Source organism: Anopheles maculipalpis, chromosome 3RL, assembly GCF_943734695.1.
Source record: "Anopheles maculipalpis chromosome 3RL, idAnoMacuDA_375_x, whole genome shotgun sequence".
Lineage (NCBI taxonomy): Eukaryota > Metazoa > Arthropoda > Insecta > Diptera > Culicidae > Anopheles > Anopheles maculipalpis.
In genome coordinates this window covers 36,456,496-36,479,280 of record NC_064872.1, presented here as the reverse complement: position 1 = coordinate 36,479,280, position 22,785 = coordinate 36,456,496, and the positions used below count along the sequence as shown (strand labels likewise).

The 22,785-nt window shown below is 44.7% G+C and overlaps 8 protein-coding genes across 9 annotated transcripts in view; 2 read left to right on the top strand and 6 right to left on the bottom strand.

Annotated features, from left to right (window-relative positions):
- LOC126565624 (NADH dehydrogenase [ubiquinone] iron-sulfur protein 6, mitochondrial) overlaps positions 1-22,785 on the bottom strand; it is a 384,330-nt gene that overhangs the window by 187,531 nt on the left and 174,014 nt on the right. The gene's annotated exons all lie outside the window — the stretch shown is intronic.
- The window catches only part of LOC126565024 (uncharacterized), a 494,010-nt gene that overhangs the window by 299,355 nt on the left and 171,870 nt on the right, over positions 1-22,785 (bottom strand). The gene's annotated exons all lie outside the window — the stretch shown is intronic.
- Positions 1-22,785, bottom strand: part of LOC126564579 (probable 26S proteasome non-ATPase regulatory subunit 3) — a 561,792-nt gene that overhangs the window by 400,973 nt on the left and 138,034 nt on the right. The window lies entirely within an intron of this gene.
- The window catches only part of LOC126564595 (zinc finger protein 596-like), a 394,155-nt gene that overhangs the window by 365,477 nt on the left and 5,893 nt on the right, over positions 1-22,785 (bottom strand). The gene's annotated exons all lie outside the window — the stretch shown is intronic.
- LOC126565885 (lipase member H-like) lies at positions 504-2,066 on the top strand. The gene is made up of 4 exons (XM_050223094.1): positions 504-603; positions 697-877; positions 941-1,131; positions 1,198-2,066. Exons 1-4 carry the CDS (start codon positions 543-545, stop codon positions 1,827-1,829), a joined length of 1,065 nt encoding a protein of 354 aa, XP_050079051.1. The 5' UTR covers positions 504-542; the 3' UTR covers positions 1,830-2,066.
- Positions 2,089-22,026, bottom strand: LOC126564145 (annulin-like). Of its 2 annotated transcripts, none has more exons than XM_050221091.1 (6): positions 21,837-22,026; positions 4,063-4,578; positions 3,609-3,992; positions 2,899-3,548; positions 2,404-2,838; positions 2,089-2,336 (listed from the first exon to the last, which is right to left on the bottom strand). In XM_050221091.1, the coding sequence occupies exons 1-6, from the start codon at positions 21,982-21,984 to the stop codon at positions 2,124-2,126; spliced, it is 2,346 nt and encodes a 781-aa protein (XP_050077048.1). In that variant the 5' UTR covers positions 21,985-22,026; the 3' UTR covers positions 2,089-2,123. The 2 variants fall into 2 exon arrangements, with proteins under 2 accessions (XP_050077048.1, XP_050077049.1); XM_050221092.1 differs by lacking the exon at positions 21,837-22,026 and adding an exon at positions 8,123-8,255.
- On the bottom strand, positions 8,986-11,586 carry LOC126565941 (annulin-like). Its single transcript, XM_050223141.1, has 4 exons — positions 11,492-11,586; positions 10,842-11,399; positions 9,283-10,775; positions 8,986-9,174 (listed from the first exon to the last, which is right to left on the bottom strand). The coding sequence occupies exons 1-4, from the start codon at positions 11,541-11,543 to the stop codon at positions 8,986-8,988; spliced, it is 2,292 nt and encodes a 763-aa protein (XP_050079098.1). The 5' UTR covers positions 11,544-11,586.
- Positions 18,226-21,499, top strand: LOC126565940 (annulin-like). Its single transcript, XM_050223139.1, has 4 exons — positions 18,226-18,289; positions 19,118-19,675; positions 19,748-21,231; positions 21,302-21,499. Exons 1-4 carry the CDS (start codon positions 18,226-18,228, stop codon positions 21,497-21,499), a joined length of 2,304 nt encoding a protein of 767 aa, XP_050079096.1.

The window sequence follows — 22,785 nt, the reverse complement described above, 5'->3', positions numbered from 1 at the left end:
CCAAAACATTCTCCCGTACTACGTTCGGCCTCATTCATGACCTTCAGTGCAAGTGACCAGCAAGTGTTGTTGACACGGTTCAAACCACTGTAAATGATCACAATTTTGTTAATCGCGCTTACCTCTTTTTATCCACATGGATATGTTGCTGCACACGCTTCAGCTGATAATGCTTCCCAGTGAGTGTTGTGCTGATGATACAGTTTATTAGCAACCGCATACTACCACTCACTATCTGGCGTTACACTAGGAAACCTTGGAATCGGACGATCAGCACGATTTTGATCGCTCGCGTCAGTCACCATGAACTTTGCGGTGCCAGTACAAACAGCAGTGGTGTATTTAGGCGTTTTTTCTACTTTAGATCCGCGTACCCTTCATCTCAATAGGTGTACGTTTCCCCATCTCTTCCGTGTGACGCTAATTAACGGTAATGTCCACACACACCGGTCTAATGGTGTCTTCCGATCGGTGGACGGGTAACGATCCAACGACCGATTACTACGATCAGTTCATGTGTACTATTCGCGCCGTTCGGCAGCATGTTTGAATACCTTATACCGCTAATGTGCCAATATGTATTCCTTCGGGAACTGTTTGAATGTTAGTGTTTTCGGGGAGGGACGCGAGTTTTGTCTTCGCGCTTGTTTGCTTCTTGTGCTCTTGTGATGACAGTCGTGTGATCTCTTCTTCTAGTAAACTGTGACATTCAGCAGCTGAAGGCGGTTGATCCTAACTATGGCGTTACGTGGATGTTTATGCCAGACGATCAAGGTACACCGATTATTGTGGATCTAACCGAACCGAACGACACCAGCACGGCAACCGGTAGGAAGAATAAAATTCACGAAGATGTTTTGTTCTACTACTACCGGCAGTAAGTTGTTTCGTAGCGTAGCAAAGCTATGATCATCGAAATTATTTTTTTTTTTTTCGTTAGGTCCACAATCAACTCGCCAAGTACGTTTCGCTTCATCAACGATCCGGCGACACCGTTGGCGCTGAACAAATCCTACGACCCAACCCTACCCACCAAGTTCGTTATACATGGGTGGAAGAATTCGATCACTAGCCCCGTGTCACAAAACATCAAGAATAGCTACCTCCGGCGAGAAGATCTTAATGTGATCGGTATCTTTAATGCCTTTCATATATCTGTGAATTCATTCTAATCGTTTCCCATATCACACCTTACAGTTGTCGACTGGGGACCTCTGGCGCAGGATACACTATACTTCCGAGCGGCTTCATCAACACGGGACGTAGGACGGCACGTCGGAGGATTGATCGATCGCATGGTAGCGGAGCGTGGCACAAATCTGAAGGATGTACACATAATCGGTCACAGTCTTGGAGCACACACTTCCGGTTTTACTGGTCAATCGGTACGTAGTGGAAAGGTGGCCCGTGTTACCGGACTTGATCCAGCACTGCCCGGATTTACCGATCAACAGCCGGACAAATTGCTTGACCCGAGCGATGCGCAGTTTGTCGATGTGATGCACACGTGTGCCGGGATGCTGGGACACGATCGAAATCTGGGCCACGTTGACTTTTGGCCCAATGGTGGACGCGTCAATCAACCGGGGTGTGGTGGGATCGATGATTTCGTTGGTGCTTGCAGTCATGGACGTTCGTACGAATATTATGCCGAGTCGGTTTCACGTCCGGAGGCGTTTAAAGCATATCCGTGTCGCAGTGCGGACGAGTTTCGTGAAGCAAAGTGCCGAACTACCCCAATCCCGATGGGTGATGCAACACCCACCACAGCACGCGGTAACCATTTTCTCGAAACGAATGCTAAACCGGAGTATGGGAAAGGATTCTAGACGCTGCATCGCTTTTCAGACCCTACATGACATTCCATTAGAAGCTTAATCGAAGACTGAACTCCTCTTGTTGTTGTGCCCCTTAGCTTGGTCGGTTGGTTGGTTGGTTTGTGTACTGTTTATTTGCGCTTTAAATTATGTTATTGTTAAATACACTTTACTGTTTTCACAACAATGTTAAGGCATTCTGAACGTCATGTTGGCAGTTAGTGGGTAATTAAATAAGTTTATATATAGAGAGAGTTTGTGTATGAGTCATTAGACGCTTAAACATGGCAGGATCTTTGGCGTTTCCTAGTCGACGACGTCTGTGCGGGCAATGATTGCGTTATCTTCCACATTCATGATGATGTCTTCAGCACGTGGATGAGCGATGAATGCCAGGAACCCGTCGACATCGTCCAGCTCTTTCGACGTAAACTTGGCAGCTAGTGTCATACGTCCCGAATACGGTGGTGTCATCGTGAAGTTGTTCGATACCTTTTCTCCAGGAGCTATTTCAGGGTGCTAAACGATAAAAAGATTTTTTGAAAAAACTGCTACTGTACCATTACACCTGTGCACCTGAACCAACCTTAAAAAGCAAAGGTTTTCCAATGCCCGTTCCTTCCACATGGAACACTCCCTTCCGAAGCGGTATCGGTAACGGGTTCTCGAGCGTAAATTGCACCTCGACCGGTGCCTGTGATACTGCCTTTCCAAGCAGCGCTATCTTTATGTCCGGCTTACGTACACGGAAATCATCCTGCGCATAAAACTCAAACTCCGTATCCAAAACAGTGGCCATACAGGATATGTTGAACGCGGCCTGATCGCGCAGCTTGCGATAATAATCTTCGAACTCAACCATCATCTGCACAGAGTGCTCGGTTCCAGGTTCGAGCGTTATAGAGAACGTGTCCACCTTTACGCTGTCCCGATCTTTACCGGTGTACAGTACCGTGTCTACGTGGAGCGAACCCTCGACAACGTGTCGATTTTCCGATGATCGATTTTTGACGAGCAAAATCTGTGGAACGATCACTTATGTACTACCGACAAGAAAGGCTACCTTTTCGAACAAACTTACCACATTGAATGGCTCGCCAATCTTAATATCATCGCGCAGCTCGAAATTGAAGTACACTTCGTTAAACTCCTCATTTAAATAGTACCGGCTGAAGTAGCTGTTCGCTTGCTTCAGTGCCTTCAGCATCGTGGCACGTTCCTCTTCCGATTTTTCCGCAAACTTGTAACTTGCCGTTATATCCTCGCGCTCCCACCGACCGACAGCTTTCGTACTGATAAATAACCCAATCCCGAGCACATCTTTTCGTAGCAACTTCAACGGGTGATGTGGTCCGGTATACCTCCAGAACACTTTGTCGGCATTTACCTCCGCGAAAAGGAAATTGTTGTCGTATGGTTTCAGTACCTCTCCCAGCTTAACAGCCAACACCGATGCCGGACCACAGCGGTACATTCCGTCCGAAGATTCCTGCGGAGTGGCATCGATCGCCTGCCAACCACCATAATCACCATCGGAGCTGATGCCTAGATCGGGTCGCTGCATCCACACCTCGTTCCACACGTGATAGTTCCAGATCGAGTCGGCGTTCATCTCTTCCATAATTTTGCCACTATTGTCTACGAAGTAGTCCACCGTGAGGGAGGCTTGTGTGTCGTGTGCTGAGGAGTAGTTCGTTACCACACGGGACGGTATTCCAATGGCTCGAGCAACTATCAAGACAAATCAATTAGTGCTTAAACTTGAAGGCATACATTCAGTTAGAATCATACTTGTGGATACAACACCGGCAAACACCCAGCATTGGGCAAACTTGACCGGTTTTTGCTTCTTGTAGAATTGCTGCAAAATTTCCACCGAGCCAACCCACTTCGTTGGAGGAGTTCCACCGGAATAGTCTGTGCTCCAGTTGCCCAACAGTGCACCATCATCGTCCGGTGAGTTAACCGCCGCTGAGATGGCACGACACACCCGTACTGGATCACCACGGTGTGTAGCACTAACCTTACCGATCTTCGAAATCAGCAACAGCGAGCAATCCAGGACGTGTTTTTCAAACTGGCCAAACTTCCACACCGAGGGACGCAACCGGTTGTACGATCCTCGGTAGATGAGTGTCGTGTCACTCATGACGTACTCGTGTCGGTGTGATCTCTCTACAAGCAAGCGAAGATAAGCAGTCTCTGTTAGCTGAAGAACCTTCTGACGTTCACCACCAATACACACCTTCCATGTACACCAAGTCATCCGGGCACCAGGGATTGAAGAGCACGTAAAACGCCTGAGGAAGTGAGTAACTTTTACCGAACGCATCACTCAGCAGCTTTGTATCGATATCCAGCTTCCACTGACCAACCGGAGCGGTTGCGGCCGGTTTAACTAAAATCTCCAGCAGATCACCATGGATCGTTTCGATTGCGGCACCCCATTCGTGGGGTTCACCTAGCTGGTTCGGGAATTGATTCACCGGAATACCAACCAATGTCGCATGTCCGTGGGTCGGTTGATCCTCGTCGGCTACGGTAAAAATTAAACTCAATGCGTCGCGACTTCGATCGTACGGTCGATCGCACACTAAACGCAATCGGAAGGGTTGTCCCCGACGTACGACTAGCTTCGGTATCTTGCCACTATACTCGTCACGGCTCATCAACTCATATCGCATTGTGCGATGATCTTTGCCATTCTCTTCAATGCAAAGATCAACGGATTTTACTGTCAGTACCTCAGCGGATGCAGAATCTATGAGAAATGTGTTAAAAGAAAATACAGTAATCAATGTTTCATGATGGCCAGAGAGGGAACTAGGAGACAAATGATTCAATTCTATTCACGCCTGTACCATTCGGAGTGTAATAACTATCTTCGATTTAATAAATCAACCGCTCCATCAATCAAACTTGTTGCATGAAATCGACGAACCGTACTAAGTGTAATTTGGTCACGGACGAAAATGGCTTCGGGCGTAAAATGATTTTTCCATCACCTTTGCAAAGATGATGAGGTAACACGGTGTGACGACCGTTATGCATGCTTTTACGATAATTGTTAAGCAATTCTATTTCCAGCGTAATCTCTTCTTCAAGGCCATGAATCACATTGAGTCTTCCTTCTACATCCGGTCAATCATACATTTGGAGTTCCCCACGGATTCTTGAGTCATTCTTGGCATCAGCACTGGACATTGGAGCCATACTGCGGAACTCATTCTTATTCTGTTCAACGATCATCACCATCATCAACTACCGTGCTAGATACTCTCGATCTCTATTTCTCTCTTTCTTTCACTGAACAACCATCACCATCGATCAACGTTCTATTTCAGAGTGATAAATAGGTCAGTACGATTAGGTCAATGTCAATATAGTTTGTGGTGTTGAAGTGTAATTTATTATTTGCTCTTGCCTAGTTGAAGCGCTCCTGAACTGCGAAGTAATTGGAGAAACCACATCAACCAGATTAAAGCAAAAAAGAACATTCTCCAATTGATAATACCCTCGAGCATCTTTTAGCGCCATCTATCATCTTTCAATTAGCAATAAAACACTTCTGCTTTTGTTTTTCTTTTCCAATCGCACGTCGAACCTGTCGAGATTCTCACGCTCGAAATTGGTAAACGTTTTGTTGAGCTCGCCATTGTTTATTTAGCGATCGCTACCCATTCGAACGAGATAATACATCAGCGACTCAAACTGTGCCTCCTCCCCTTCAATTAGCATCGCCCGCTTCCAAACAGGTTGCAGCAGCACCAAGTTGATGACATGTTCCGGCCCCAATACACATCCTCCACCTTTGCGCACGATCTTTATGAATGAATCAACCGAGAACGAGGGAGAAGAACCTTCACTTTCTACCCGTACCGATTAATCTGCCGTTGGCGACAACGGCACGGAAGAGGTGATGATTGCGGATCTTCGATCGTTTGTGGGCGACCGGTCTAGGGATGGCGAGGAATGAGTTGGCAGCACAAAGCAAAGCAAATCTCAAGTAGCGCGTTACGACGACGTGCCACGAGCATGCCTTGTTCGGCATCATTAGCATACAATAAAATTCACGGACGCGAGCGTTTGGCTCGTGCGCACGTCTCGTGTAGTAGAAAACTCATTGCAAGTAAGACGGTGGAATAAACGTACTTGCGATTTGGAACGTGAAATGCAACGATGGCCTACCATGGGCGAGCACGATGCGGGAGTAATCGAAAGTTTCTTGAGCAGGAGTGTATGGAAATTTGCATTTAGGCTTAGGTGAGTAAAAAAGCATAACAGAATGCTAATCACTGGTCTCTGGGTGATTTACTGATTCTGCTGAACTAAATCCACAGCCACATGCACCACAAGAATTTGGATCATACTTAATGTTTCCCTATTTACAAGGATAAGATTCAAACAAAGCATTCTATCATTAGCAATATGTCCTATGATAACTATAGGAAAGCCCACTGTCCTTACCTTTAGCCAACTATCATAGTGATAGTAATCACCAGATCGATTCTAAGGAACTTAAGATAATTATTTAGCAAAATAAAGAAAATGGAGCGAGGTCTACATTCACATGAATAGAACATCTTCGCTGTTTAACTGCTGTTTAAAAGTTCCAGAATCTCAGATGTTGCTTATCTGCTTGGTTTCGATGTACTACAATATAAATTAAATTTAAAAATACACAAGATAGATGCTAAGCTCAATAAAGCTTTCAAAGGGCTCAATCTGCCCCCGTAGTAATTAAAATCACTTTTCTCAAACGATGTTCCGACTAACGTCGGTCTTTTTCCGGAACCGAAGGCAAAAAGATACCGACCACAATGCGGCATTTGATTTTATAACGCCTGATTTAAATCCTTGAGCACTGCTCCGATTTGTGTTCGGGTGTGTGTACACTCGACAACGATCATTAAAAGGCAATCTCGCCATCCCAACTGCCGCTCCCGCCTAATAATTGGTTCCGCCTCCTACATTCAAACGGCCACACAAAACGCACACCGGTGTTTCCTTCTATTCAAATCAACTTGCAAAGAGCTGGCATGCATTTGATGACACCTCACCATGCCCACCCTAACCTGTGGTGTCTGTGTTTATCTGGAACAGTTCTAGCGAAGTGACTATATTAAGGAGACGTTTGCGTAAACGTTCACTTTTGTCGGACAACGGCGCCACTCTATGGTCAAGCTGCACAACAACGCCTACAAAGATGTCCAAAAGTTTGGCTATTTAGCTAGACAAAACCTAACTTGCTCTATGACCTTGCAAATTGAACGATCGTACGTCTTGCATACGCACAGACGTATTGGCACGCACCATCGGCAACGTTTAGCACTGGCCGATATTAATGGCAATATTTACAAACCCGCTAAGATAAACACACTGTGTGCGATGTGTGCTATTTCGTGGATGTGCTGGATGGATAGTTCGAGTCTAACTCTTCATACTTCGTTGCAAATCTCGCCATCAAGGTCAATAAAAAGACGTTTTTGCTATATTTTTGACTTCTTCTACTAGGCACGGGAGGCCTTCGAATCGCCAGTATGAAATCATCTCAACGTTCGCACCGTGGCTGTTGTCTCGATAATGTTCACATCTGTTTGGACACTTGCAGCGTTTGTTTGTAATTTTTGAGAATGCACACCTTCGGCGTTGGAATACAAATACTCGAGATTTGCATATTGTGAGCTGTACATTCGTAATGACCATATACCGATGCCATTGCTTCCGGTGTTTTGAATACCATCGTATTTATCACTGGCGTCATGTATTATTTACTACTCCATCATCATACTACTCCACACACTTCAGCTAAATAACTCCTTCTCCCAACAAGTGGACAATCCCGGACAGGACGTACCGAGGTGGTTGTAGATTGCGAACCGGGTGGTTTTGTTATTTTTAGCCCGCTGATCAATGTGCACGGGAATTCTGTAGCAAAGTGTATAAGGGTACGGAGGATCGATCGATAATGATTTGTGCATTATCCTACACGATCGGACGCGAGATCACGTACAGACTGAACACCAACGAGAGTGCGAATGTCAGTGCGTTAGCCATTGGCTCTTTACACGGTTGTAAGCGTCTTATGGTTTTGTATGATTACATTTTAAGTACTCTTTACTTCGACCAATTGAATGAAGTCATCCCACATTGCACGTATTTTGTAGAAACGAATAAATATTTCAACTAATTATTGCACTATTTTTCGTTCATAACGATTCTCAAGAGCAACTAAATTGTTCACATTTCTTCCTACAGCTCACTAGCTTAATACACAACTAAGCCGTTACACCACTTTTACTTACATTCCGGAGAAGACCATATAATCGGACGACGGATGCGCTTCCTTCGCCACGATGTTGGCAGATATCGCTCCACATAATCGTACAAATAACTCATTCTGTTCTCGCTTAACTATCGTCACTTCACGCTTTAAAATTCAATCACAGCCAGACACTAACCACGATGGGATCGCACTCCGCGCACGTCGAACGGTTAAATACATCTGCCATCCGGTACGTGATCGAGGGCTAGCACCGATCAGCAGCGTTCATTTTATTCGCACCACACAGCATCCACATGGAGTCGCGCACACACCGATCGACGATGTTTAGGCATTGTTTACCACCGAGCGAAACACACTCGAGCGGTATCTGTGACGCGCGTTCTCCAGTGAGTGCGCGCGACTCTCAAAATAAGTGTGCTTTTGGGGTGGGCAGGTATAGGGTTTTCGGGTCTCCCTATATCAAAAGCCCTCAGCATAAGGTATAGGCATAGGATCATTTGTCAAATCCGCGTGAAGCGTGATGAATCATGCACGCGGATTTCGGGATAAAGACTATCATATGGAGTGATGATGTCATTGCCGCGAACGACACCTCCATTGCCGATATTCGAGCTCCCCTCGGGGGTTGTGAACGAAGACGTCATCAAGGTATGTGCTATCTCATTCCTCTATACAATGCATTAAACTGTATTTATTCATTTTGTCGCATTACGACCTATTACCGCACGCTCGCCTTACTTTAGCTATTTGAGATTAGTATATTGAGTTGGTAAAGATATCGAAATAAACATAAAATATATTACAAAATAGCCAATTTTTATTACTGCTCGATTATCTATGTAATCCTCACTCGCTCACTATATTCCTCTATACTATTGATCCTCATTTTCCCACAGGAGGGGTCTCTTCTCCTTCCTCTTCCTCTTCCCCAGGAAGCAGTATCGTTAGATTTCCGTGCACATTTTTCAACTCATTCGAAACAAACGATGCAGTTACAATCATTTGTCCTTTGTGCGCTAGATTGATGGAATAAATAAAATTTACAGTTCCACCAACCGGGATGAGATCGTACTGCAAATAAAAAGTAAACATAACCACGAATCACATTTACTTTTACCGATCAGTTCTATCAACCATAATTGCCCCAAACGCTGGGTTTGGGGCAATGATCAAACTTACCTTTTTCTCGAGTGGATCGGTAAACCGTGATCCTTCGACAGTGAAGCGACCACGTGTCAGTGGTATCGGCAGAGGATTCTTAAGCGCAACCTGCACCGCTATCGGACCCGCTAGGCTGTGTTCGATCAGCGACAGCTCAACCACGGGTGGTGTGAGATGAAAATTTTCCACCTTCAAATACGTCCGATCGCTACCCTTAACCTGCGCTGTACAGATCGCTTTGATGTTCGTTTTGTTCGAAACAGTACTACTGTATTCCTCAAAATCTAGCGGTACCTGTATGGATTTGGACTCGAGTGGTTCCAGCTTCAGGGCGAACGGGACCTTTTTTAACGTTTCCACGTGCCGTCCGGTGTAGTCGGAATCTTTTAGCACAAGAAAGCCGAAGCTTTCCACCGAGCTTACCGCACTGGTGCACGTAACGGTCAGCTCGAACTGGAACGTCAAACCAATCGTGAGCTCTTCGTCACACTTTACTTCCAACGTGATCGCTTCCTCGTTGCCATTGCTATCGTTCACCATGTGGCCGAGCAAGCGTTTCGCCAACCCTGCACTGCTAAATCGTTGACAGCTAAACTGCATGGCCGTTTTCATGACCTCGCGTTCCTCTTTCGAATTTTCCGGCTGTTTGTACTGATCGGTGATGTCTTCCCGCTTGTTCGAACCGATCGCTTTCGTGCTCATGTCCCGCCCGATCTGATTCGTCTTGATCTCAATCGGTTTCGGTGGATTCTGATCGTTGCCGATCGTCCAGTAAATCACGTCAGCGTTTACCTCCGCGTAGATAAAATCACCATCGAACGGTACGTGCACGTACCCCTGCTTGATCGCAGCGACCGGAAACGGTCCACACTTAAACATACCGTCGGAAAGTTGCTGCGGTGTCGCATCTACCACCTGCCAACCGTCAAAGTTGAGATTGTGCAGATCCTTGCGCTTCATCCACGCCTCGTTCCACACGTGATAATTCCAGATGGAGTCCACCGTCATGTTTGAGGCCGCATTTTCCGTATCATCCACGTAGTAGTCGATCGATAACGAAGCGTCATGATCGCCGGCCGATTCAAAGTTGGTGATGATTCGGCTCGGTATACCGATCGCACGGCACACGGTCGTCAAAACGCCGGCAAACACCCAACACTGACCGTAATTGACCGTGTTGCCCGTATCGTAGAATGCCTGCAGTATCTTTGTAGAGCCAGTCCAACCCGTCGGTGGAGTTCCGTCCTCATAATTGCCGGACCAGTTGCCTCGCAGTACACCGAACCCACTCGCACTGTTTAACGCACCGGTGAGTGCTCTGGTAACGAGCACCGGATTGCCGGACGACGCTGCCCTGATGTTGCCCACCTCCGATATAATGTAAAGCGCACAATCCAACACGTTTGCTTCATACTGACCCAAGACCCAGCTTGTCATGTAAGGTCCTTTCTTGGATGGTTTGCAAATGAGGGTGCTATCTTCCAGGACGTACTCTTTCCTACCAGCCGCATCTACAGAAAGGATCACACTTTAGCCATGTTTGCATATAAAACGGAGATGCCGCTCCACCAAAATACCTTCCATGTAAACTGGATCCTCTTTACACCACGGATTGTACAGCAGGTACATTGGATCCTTTATCGCAAGCATGCTCTTCGCATCGGTTGTGTCCAATCGGCAGTGAAACTGTACCGTCCATCGTGCGATCGGCGCATAAGACGGTGTTGTGATGCTCAGCGTCAACTCTGCCTTACCATTAGGCTTATCCTTACTACCGACCAGTACAGCTCCCCAATCATCTATCGGCTCACCTGTCTCGCTCGCAGCCGTATCGTTCGTATGCACCAACACATAGGTTTCGGTTCCACTTCCGAAAGTAGCCTTATCATTTCCTAAAGGAACTATCGAAAACACCAACACCATCGTGTCTACTTGCAGATCGAACTTACGGCTGCAAAGCAACCGCACGGTAAATGGTGCACCACGTCGCACTACCAACTGCCGGGGACGTTTTGTAGGGCGCGGGTTAACCATCATTTCGTAGGATTGCGTGCAGAAGGCTTTCCCATTTTCATCGAAACACAGATCAATCGATTCGACCTTCAGCACATCCTTAATCGAACTGTTCTTGACCGCTACGAACGATGAAGATCGGAACACACACACACACACACAAATCATTATCACTTGAAAAAGCGATCGCTCTTGTCCTTTACGCGCAGCTTACCTTTACGCGGTGGCCATATTCTGTAGACATAAGGATTGGCATCGGAACCCATCGTTTTCCGTGTGTGAAAGTGACAAACTGAACTTCAGCACAGCATTCGGTACGATCATTTATAGGCATACCATTCGATGTGGACGATTGTACATGTTCGTTACGAATGGTTGTTGATGTGTGCTGTAGTGTTTAAAAACGATTGCAAAATTGAACCAAACACGCATAACGAATAAAAAATTTATTTCAACCTCTATGCTAATTCGCTTTGAAAGGAGGGCTTATATGTTTGTTTACAATTGTTGCAAGACGGTTGATTACAAGTTTGAAAACAAGAAATAGCATGGATTATGGAATTTTCCTTTGCACTACACTCACGTGCACTGCAGATGATAATAAACTCTCCGACGAAAATTTAAGGTGAATGTAGTGTTTTTGAAATAAAGAAGACATGAAAAATTAATCTTACTACAGATTTGAAGCTTAAATGGTAAAGGTTATAGTATAAAATGTGGTTTACCATGTCAAGGGTTTATGATCCTTTTTTATAAATAAAATCCTGCAATACAACACCTGGGGCATATATGTTTATTCGCTAAAGGCAAAAAATCGATTAGTAAGTTCTTGCGTCACACTCTTTACAAAGCGACAAGTAGTGTTTGACAGTGTTATATTTTTATAATTGTTTTACACTTCATTGTTCACTTCTCAGGAATAGTTACACAGAAATACCAACGTTCTGTCATTTGTTTGAAATTAATTCTGCCGAGATAATCATCTTTCCATGTTAGTTGTTGTTAATCTGTATATCCTAACTTTCAGTTAGCTTTCAAATTACACCAGTAATACCAAAAGTTTTGGAATCCTTCCCTTTTAAATTCCTTTCGAACCGATCTTTGGGCAACGAATTGAACATCATTACTCACGTTAGGATCACCACTTGATACAGTTTGATTTCATCAACACAAATTCCAACAGCAACATGGAACGAATCCACCATGGTAAAACTAATCACGATAAGCCTTATTTCAAATATAGTACGAAAAACAGCTTCTAATCGGCCTCTTACTGAATCGTAGAGCATTCATTGCTTGCATCTCAAACAGTTGTTTGCTCCTGAGACTAGTTTATAGCAATGATTTCCTTCCGAACCACAGCTTCAATGCTTTCGTGCAAATTTTCGACTCCTACACAATATTTTATTTATTTATTTATAATTAATAATGACGGTCCAGTGCCGTATTGTCAACACCGCTTGTGTTGAGTAAATTTTATAATCATCTTGATAAGGCATTTCCTCCTTATTCTTTGCCTTATCCCGGGCAAACTCGGTTGTCCTACACAATATCTGAGTTCATTTTTTTCAAAACCTCGAGAAGTCTCGGTCTTTCATTTCTGCCTTTCCTTTACTTCATTTTATCCGAGACTGAATTGTCACTGGACCACCCCGGTGGCTTGCGATATCTGCGTTCAGCTTCTTGAACACACACCCAGTCTCGTTCGATATCTGTACAATGTTTGTCGGAGGACCTTTATCGAAACCTTCCTAAACATTGGTGTTTGTCTCTTCCCATAACTGCCGTTCCGGATTGCAGAAGAAAAGAACTAGATGAGAAAATTTAAAAAGACAGCTAACGTCCGGCAGAATTTTGTGGGTATGAATTTGGCGCTCAACTAAGAGCAGTTTTGCAAACGGCCAAAAATATTTTCTGCCGAACGGAGAATAAATATTTTAACGCGACGTCCTATTCATATCACGAATAGTACCAGCGAGCACAGCAATGATAGGCTTATTAGGAATATCTAGGCGTCAGTAAAATTTCAATTCTCGACGGTCTTTCAGTGTAAAGGAGAGTGTGATGTTCATCAAAGTTCCGTTTCATCGCTTGGTTTCTCCGTCGTTTACGTCAGTAAGGCATCACAGTTTTCCTATCCCATTCCATCCTAAAAGCAAATCACTTGGATTCCAACAGGAACTGCTGGGATTTTCAACACCATAACGTCACATAACCAGAACGCGGCTTTGTTCATCAAATTTTCAATCAACTGCTTCCGGTTTGAAAAAGCAGCTTTACACGCCTCTATCCGAATTGTGAGGAAAACGATCAATCTAGCAAAGCCCGATTGCCTTCCATCGATTGATGGAACATGCCTACTGCTTGTTTTCCAAGCATTTGACATTTTAGCTAAAGTTTCAATGTGCAACAGCATTATTACTCCCATGCACAATAGTTGGCTGTGAATTGATCGTACTATTCATGTAATTGTTACACTTTGTAACGCTTTACAGGGAGATTTATTGAACAAAATAATCAGTTACGTATAGCAAATAAAACACCCTTTTCATTCTATACGAGTGAATGTCTAGATTAACGAATATATAATCCATGATGCACCCAGCGGCAATATATCCCAGATTGCATAATAATCACCCACCGAGAATGTGTTGAACCAAGATAGAAAGATCTTCAACTAACACTACTACCGCAACTCATAGAAACTGAAAATTATCTAGCGTTTTTACGACTTTGTGTACACTTTTTGCGGTACGCAACGACCACATGTTATTCGGTTCGTCCCGACGCTTTCTGCTGCATGAAAGTAAGAAGAAAGGTTGATAATAAATACGCCAAGGCACAAGGCAGTTAATCACGGCACACAAACGATCATCATTCTTGTTTCCCATGTATTCTCCTCCATGTTGACGGGCCCTTGTCCGGATGGTCATTCATCTTACGATTTCAGTATTCGCGGAATGCTATCCCCGAAATAACGTCACCACGATGACGAACTATCATCGCTTTGCCGCCGGCGTCACCGTTCCTCCGCGCAGGAGAAGATGCAAAAGCGGAGCCGAACGGCGGTGGTTTGATTTAATAATAACCGAACCATACCACAGAAACATCATGACTCACTGCGTCACGGCTACGAGAGAGAGACATGCTGGTACTCGCATCATATAAATTCAGCTATCGGCGTTAGCTGACCGGTTAGTTTCGAGTCACGCGTGGACACCGATTGGCAGTCGTTTGCAAACATTCAAGCCGGCATCTTTATAGAATCGCAATGGAAGCACGCAATACACCGCATATGCTACCTTTTGCTTTGTGGCAACAGACCAATAACGGTAAGGTTCTGTAGTATCTTTCAATGATTGGCAATAACGTTCTTCGTACCATTTGGTGTACTATAGATGATGAAAATGAGATTGAAAACGAAGCGCAGTCTGACCTGATCATACAAAAAATAGACGCTTGTCTTGAGGAAAATGGTGTCAATCATCGAACGGAAAAGTTTGAGGTTATCAGCACATCCGCAAACAAAACCGGACCTTCCCAGTTGGTCATCCGCCGGGGTCAGGAGTTTCTTCTAAAACTCATCTGCAACCGACCAATCAATCCGAAAATGGATACAATTTCTCTAGTGCTGGCAGTTGATCCAATCGCAAGCGAATGGATCAGCCATGGACACGGTACGGTTGTGTACTTGTTATTGCAAAGCGATGATAACCCCGGAGAGGAACATGATTCCGATTGGAGCGCCAAACTGCAATCGACCACTGTAAACGAGGACGGCGATACTGAGCTACTCGTTGCAATAAGCACATCTCCAAACGCCTCTGTTTCCAAATGGACCATGACGATTAACGCACAGTCGAAAGGATCGGAGCAGAGTAGCAGCTTTCAATTAGACCAACCCTTCTATCTGTTGTTTAATCCTTGGTGTGAGGAGGATCCCGTTTATCTGGAGAGTGAGTGTTTTAAAATTGTGTTTATGTGAGATAAATATTCTAAACATTACTTTAACTTTCACATTTCAAGATGAGGACCAACGAAAAGAATATGTACTAGAGGACATGACCATGATATGGAAGGGGAACGAGAATAATTTCTATCCACGCAAATGGAAACTTGGTCAATACGAAGCGAACATCCTTGATGTCACCTTCTGGCTCCTCGGCGAAGTAGCGAGGGTTTCTGCTACGTATCGTGGTAATCCTATTAAAGTAAGCCGCGCACTGTCAGGGGTAGTCAATAGTCAAGATGACTATGGCATACTTCTCGGAAAATGGGTTGAACCCTATGAAGACGGAACAGCCCCTTCTGCGTGGACCGGATCAGTGAAAATCCTTAAAGAGTACTACGAAACGGAGCGACCGGTTCGATATGGTCAGTGTTGGGTGTTTGCCGGTGTACTGGCGACACTATGTCGAGCATTGGGAATACCGTGCCGGATCGTTACCAACTTTTCGTCCGCCCATGATTCCGAGGCATCGCTGACGGTGGATATGTATTTCAACGAGGAAGGCAACGTCATGGAGAACTTTTCGCGTGATCAAGTCTGGAACTTCCACGTGTGGAACGAGGTTTGGATGAAACGGCCGGACCTTGGCACACAAGAGTACAACGGGTGGCAAGTGATCGACGGTACACCTCAAGAGTCCTCCGACGGTGCTTACAAACTTGGACCCGCACCTGTGCTGGCCGTTAAGAATGGTCTGGTGAACATTCTCTACGATTGTGATTTCGTCTTTGCTGAGGTAAACGCCGATAAAGTTTATTGGCGCTACCGTGGACCCAGCAAGCCGTTGAAGTTGATTCGAAAGGATACGACCGCGATCGGACAGTTCATCAGTACGAAAGCAGTCGGAGTGGACGAAAGGGAAGACATTACCAACAACTACAAGTGTGGCGAACAATCGTCCGAAGCAAAAGTTACAATGTTGCGTGCTCTTAAACTTGGTCAAAGCTGCGTTACCAAACACTATCTGAAGCAGATCAAAATGGACGATCGTACAGTACAGGGTTGTGACGTAGAGTTTGAGCTTGAGCTTAACGATCAAGCTCTGATCGGAGAATCTTTCAACATTGTGCTGCGTGTAAGAAACGCTTCCTTGGACGACGCGCACACGGTCAATGGTAGAATTCACCTCAACCACATACTGTACACCGGTAAGAATGTCAAAACTATCAGAAGCCATCCTTTTTCCATCCGCATCGGACCGAATGAGGAGGAAACGATCGAGGTACCGATTACATTTGACGATTACTACGAGCCGGGGATGGATGAAGCCATCTTCAAAGTGACCACATTTGCCATTATCGGAGGGGTAGACTTTGAGTACTTCTCGCAGAAGGATTACAGTCTACGCAAGCCAGATGTACAGCTACAGCTCAGCAATACACCGGTGTATCAATCGACGGTAAAAGTGACAGCTTCGTTTTACAATCCGCTCCCTATTCCGATCAACAGCGGATCGTTTCAAATTGAGTGTTCGGGTGTGTGCAAAAGCATAACGATCGCGGTAAGATGTGCAGATTAAATATTCAAATCTAACGTTTTTGACGACTAACGGTTGTGTTTATTGATCCTTTTTAGGTGAATCCAGTTGCAGCTAGAGAGAAGTGTGAAGTGGTCTTTATGATTGTACCGTCGTTTAAAGGAAGCACTCAACTGTCAGCCAAATTCCAATCAAAGGAGCTGAGTGATATTGAAGGATCGCTTAACTTTAATGTAGAGGATCGAGAAGTCAATATTGAGCTGTACGACGGTTTAGTGTTCTCTTAAAGGGAGATTATTATATGAGTTAATCTAAATTAAAAGTCTTTAGTTGTACGGAAGTTACCAAAAATAAATGCAACAAACATAAAATAAAAAACCATTCTACGAAACACCTTATAAAATCTGAACATTTTCATTGCCGCAATTCATTAACGTTGTTCATTGCCCACGTTGTTAATCAGATCATCAGATATTTAGAGGAAATATTTAGATTTTTGAGGGCGGCCCGGTGGTGCAGGCGATCACGGTGACCGTCTTTACACAATATGACCGGGGTTCATATAGTAGTGACTATCCAAATACGTGGTACTGGCATGTCTGGTAAGTCATTCGTTGGTCGGTCTGACCTAGTACATCGTTAAGCCAGGTAGAGGTAGAAGATTTTTAAATATGAATACTTCGTGACAGAAATATTAAACGTCTTAGTCTTAAGCTCATTGTTTGATAAACCTATCTATATTCTATTGGTTGCCTGCTCATTGCGGTATTATGGGCAATGAAGTGGTAAACCAATTGGTCAAATTGGATTCGGAAGAATGCATTCTCGATGCACTCATCCTAAATCACGAGCACATACGTGTCCCACAGTTTCTGTCCATGGCACTCAAGAAACTTTGAACAGGACTCTGCCTATGGATGACGGAACAACACGCAACAAAACAATTGAGGACATCCGAGATAAAATGACTTTTCCCTGTTCGGAGGAGGAAATGTTTCCCAGCAAAAGATTACAATTATTTGTTGCTGTCGGAGTAACTTACTCATGAACTGTCCGAGAGCAATTGAAGGCCAATAAATTGCCATACGTAGGTGCAATAGGTGATGTACTTATAATGTTAAAAATGTACTTGAACTAAAAGTAGGTTTGTATGTTTCTCAATACAGGAGATGGTACTTGTCTCACATCTAAGATAATGAATCTTGCTGACAAATCGCTAAATTATGCTCTCAGATGCATGACCTCGTTTGCAAAAATATTAAATTCTATCACTCCATCGTACCAACACTAAGCTGGATTAGAAGTAATAGCACGTGAACCTGAAGGCTTCATGGCTTCATGGCTTTGTTGGCTGCTTCTCGTATCATATAAATTCAGCTATCGTCGCTAGCTGACCGTTGAGTAGCAGTTGTGAAACGATAAACGGTGCACAAATTTCAAACCCGTTTCTTGCAGCATCGAAATGGAAGCAAACGGTGCATTACCGCATACGTTGCCATTTGCATTTGAGTCGTCTTCTGAAAATGGTAAGACATTGTGCTTTATGTTATACAGGGTGTTCGAGATAAATTTGACAGTTTCTGAGGGAATAGAAAAGGAATTTTTATCAAATTTATGTTAAATATTTAAAAAAAATTTCAGTAAGCGAGCCAGCGGTTGTTCTGCACGTTGTGCTTCTGGTCTTGACAAAAGTTCTTCTCGTCAGAGAAGAACCACTACGTACGCCGGGTGCATGGGTACGCCGGGTGCTTCAGCCAGCTCAGCAAGCGCTTAGCGTTGGCAAGCCGCTTTTCGCGCGTTTTTGCTGTTATGAGCTGCCCCCTACGTCGCTTGTACGACGCGTACCGCAGGTCCTCATTTAACGCCACCTTGACGGTGCTCGGGGCCACGCCAACGTCTCGCGCCAGGGCCCGGATGCCGACGCCGGGATCGGCCGTCGCCCGCTGCTGCAATCCGGCCAGGAACGTGTCGGTCCGCACACAATCCGACCGCCTGCTATGCTGTTTGCGAACAATAACACTATCCACGTCTTCACCACACTCCTCGAGCTGTACGCGTATTGTTTTTACGGTGTTCAGCGAACACATCGCCTCCTTGCGAATTTCGGCATTCGTATGGCCGGCACGAACCATCATAACACACGTTACGCGCTTGTACAATTCGGACGGGTTCCACATATTTACGGAGCTAGACATTTTTTACACTTGTTCGCACAACTTTTAGCAATCGAACGATATATCAATCATTTCGATACGTCAACTCAACGCTGAGATATAAACCCAAAGGCCATGTGTCAAATTTAGCCCGCACACCCTGTACTTCACAATTTTTTTTCAATTTCTGATCTTCCACAGATAACGAAAATGAGATTGAAAATGAATCTCTGTCACAGCTGATCATCCAAAAAATCGACCTCTGTTATGAAGTCAATGGTGTCAATCATCAAACGGAAAAGTTTGAGGTTATGCACACATCGACGAATAAAACGGGACCTACCCGGTTGGTCATCCGCCGGGGTCAGGAGTTTCTTCTAAAACTCATCTGCAACCGACCAATCAATCCGAAAATGGATACAATTTCTCTGGTGCTGGCAGTTGATCCAATCGCGAACGAATGGATCAGCTATGGACACGGATCGGTTGTGTACTTGTTACTGCAAACCGATGATAACCCCGAAGAGGAACATGATTCCGATTGGAGCGCCAAACTGCAATCGACCACTGTAAACGAGGACGGCGATACTGAGCTACTCGTTGCAATAAGCACATCTCCAAACGCCTCTGTTTCCAAATGGACCATGACGATCAACATCAAATCGAAAAGATCGGAGCTGATCAGCAGTCATCCGGTATTGAAACCTTTCTATTTGCTTTTCAATCCCTGGTGCGTTGAGGATCCCGTTTATCTGGATAGTGAGTATTTTTTTCAATTGTTTGTACAGAGAAATTTTTTTAATGTCATACATCATATATACCTATTTCAAGATGAGGACCAACGAAAAGAATATGTACTGGAAGACATGACAACTATATGGAGAGGACACAAGCGAAGTTTTTATTTACGTAAATGGAAACTTGGTCAATACGAAGCGAACATCCTTGATGTGACCTTATCGATCTTAGGCAAAATGGCGCGTGTTTCTGCTACGTATCGTGGAAATCCTATTAAAGTATGTCGCGCACTAGCAGGAATAGTCAATAGCCAAGATGATGCTGGTATACTTCTTGGTAACTGGTCTACTAATTCTAGAGGCGGTACAGCCCCTTCTGCATGGACCGGTTCAGTGAAAATCCTTAAACAGTATAGCGAAACGGAAAGACCGGTTGGCTATGGACAGTGTTGGGTTTATGCCGGTGTACTGGCGACGCTGTGTCGCGCCTTGGGAATACCGTGCCGTATCGTTACCAACTTTTCGTCCGCACAAGATTCCGCTGCATCGCTTACAGTGGACACGTATTTCAACGAAGAAGGCAACATCCTGGAGAACTTTTCGCGTGATCAAGTCTGGAACTTCCACGTATGGAACGAGGTGTGGATGAAACGACCGGATATCGGCAAAGAACAGTTCGATGGATGGCAGGTAATTGACGGTACACCCTTAGAGTTATCGGACGGTGCTTACAAACTTGGACCCGCACCGGTGCTGGCCGTTAAGAATGGTCTGGTGAACATTCTATACGATTGTAGCTTGGTGTTTTCTGCAGTGAACGCCGATCAAGTTTATTGGCGCTACCGTGGATCAAGCAAACCGTTGAAGTTAATTCGAAAGGATACGACTGCGATCGGAAAGTACATCATTACGAAAGCAGTCGGAGTAGACGAGAGAGAAGACATCGTCAATAACTACAAGTGTAACGAAGAATCGTTAAAAGCAAAGACTGTAATGGTGCGTGCCCTTAAACTTGGTCAAAATTGTCTAACCAAGCATTATCTCAAGCAGCTCGACAGTGAAGATCGTACAGTGGAAGGATGTGATGTTAAATTTGAGCTCGAGCTGAATCATGAAACCCTTATCGGACAATCTTTCAACATTGTGCTGCGTATAAGAAACGTTTCCTTGGATAAACCATACACGGTCAAGGGTAGAATTCTCCTCAACCACATACTGTACACCGGTAAGAGCATCAGAATTATTAAAAGCAATACATTTTGCATTCGCATCAAACCAAACGGAGAGCAAACAAACTTGGTGCCGATTACATTTGACGATTACTACAAGCCGGGCATGGATGAAGCCATCTTTAAAGTGATCAGTACGGCGACTATCGAGGGTTTGGATTATAATTATTTCTCGCAGGACGATTACCGGCTTTGCAAGCCGATTGTGCAACTGCAGCTCAGAGGCACTCCTGTGATTAATTCTTCAGTACCAGTATTAGCTAAGTTTGACAATCCACTCCCAGTGGCCATTAAAGGAGGTTTCTTCCATATTGAGTGCTCTGGTATAGGCGGAACCTTTACCAAAGAGGTAAGTGTAATACTAAATCAAATATTGATTCCTTGCACTCGTTCTAACGATTCTAACGACTTTTGTATAGGTTGCTCCAATCGGTGCAAGGATGCCATACGAAGATTCCTTCCTGATAGTGCCGTCATTCGCAGGGCACAATCAGTTGTCGATCAAATTCGTATCAAACGAGTTGAACGATGTAGAGGGGTTGCTTAGTTTTGTGGTAGAGGATCGCAAGGAGGATGTTAAACCAGTTGTATGCCGGTTTGAACCTCGGAGTTCATAAAATAGACTCAAACCAGAGGCGAGTTTAACGGTGCGCGGACTGAGCAACCGTGGAGGTTTTCGAGCCTGCCCTGAACTCAGAAAGAATCACCACCACATCACAATTAAATCTGATTGGGGGGCCACCCCCAATATCCACTTCGGGCCTGCCAAGGGCTAGGATTCGCAAATAACTAAGCCTAAAAAGACTTCGTCAGATATAACCCAATCAATAAAATTGTTTTAAAAAACATTTGCTTCACTTTATTCAGCCGAAAGAATTGAATATAAACTTCTCTTACTTTTGTCTGCACTCAACAACTCCGGGAGGGAGTTACACTCGCTACACAACAACTCACCAATTTTATCCGCCATTCCCCAGGAAGCGATAGGATGGTTCGCTAAAGGATTCCACCTTGATGGCTCTCGATTCTCACTGCTACTGTTCACACACAAGGCACATTCGCAACAGTTTTTGCGCCAAAAGTTGCTTAGTTTACTGCCCATGGTGTTCGATTTTAACGCGGCACACACAACCACAAGACAACACTACCCCCTGTGTACAAACAAATATCGCTCACAGAGTGTTGATCGGATGCGTTGTACAATATGTCACCAGATTCTTGCACGAAACTGTCTGATTGCTTTGTTTTGGAATTCCTCTAACCCAACACACCTGTTGCTATAAAATCCACCTGTGTCCTTCAGGTTCACCAGGTACGTATTTATCAGCTAGGTCCAATGGATGATGTCACGTTGTTTCCAATCTTTTCGAGGTTAACTGAACCCGTTGACTAATGGCAGGATTATTCTTTCCAATGTGTAGTTCTCGTCGTCTAGAAATATCGCATTCGCGATACTCTACACAACCGATCCGACGCGATACTCGTTAAATAGTGATCAAAAATGGACGATCAACCTGCTGTTGATAAAACGTGAGCGGTATCGCAGCTTCCGACTGTGGCTGGTGGCAATTAATTGAAATTAGCATACAATCACTGACTTTAACCGATCGAACAAGGTACTACAATTTGCAGTATGTAACTCCACGTACACGCGCACCGCTCCCACGAGGGTGTGTTTTGTGTTCCATTTAAAATTAACACCGACCATCAACAAGACTCGCCGCAGCAGCAGCGGTAGTAGCAGTAGTTTGATCACACCGCGTCACTCCGTTCTGATCACTTCGGGCGCTTGAACGTAACTGCAAAACATGTGGCGTCTTAGGCCGCCGGTGTCTGCCACCGTATGCCGTAATCGTTACAAGTTTTCAAGTGGTCAGTTGAGAGTGAAACATTCAAAATCCCC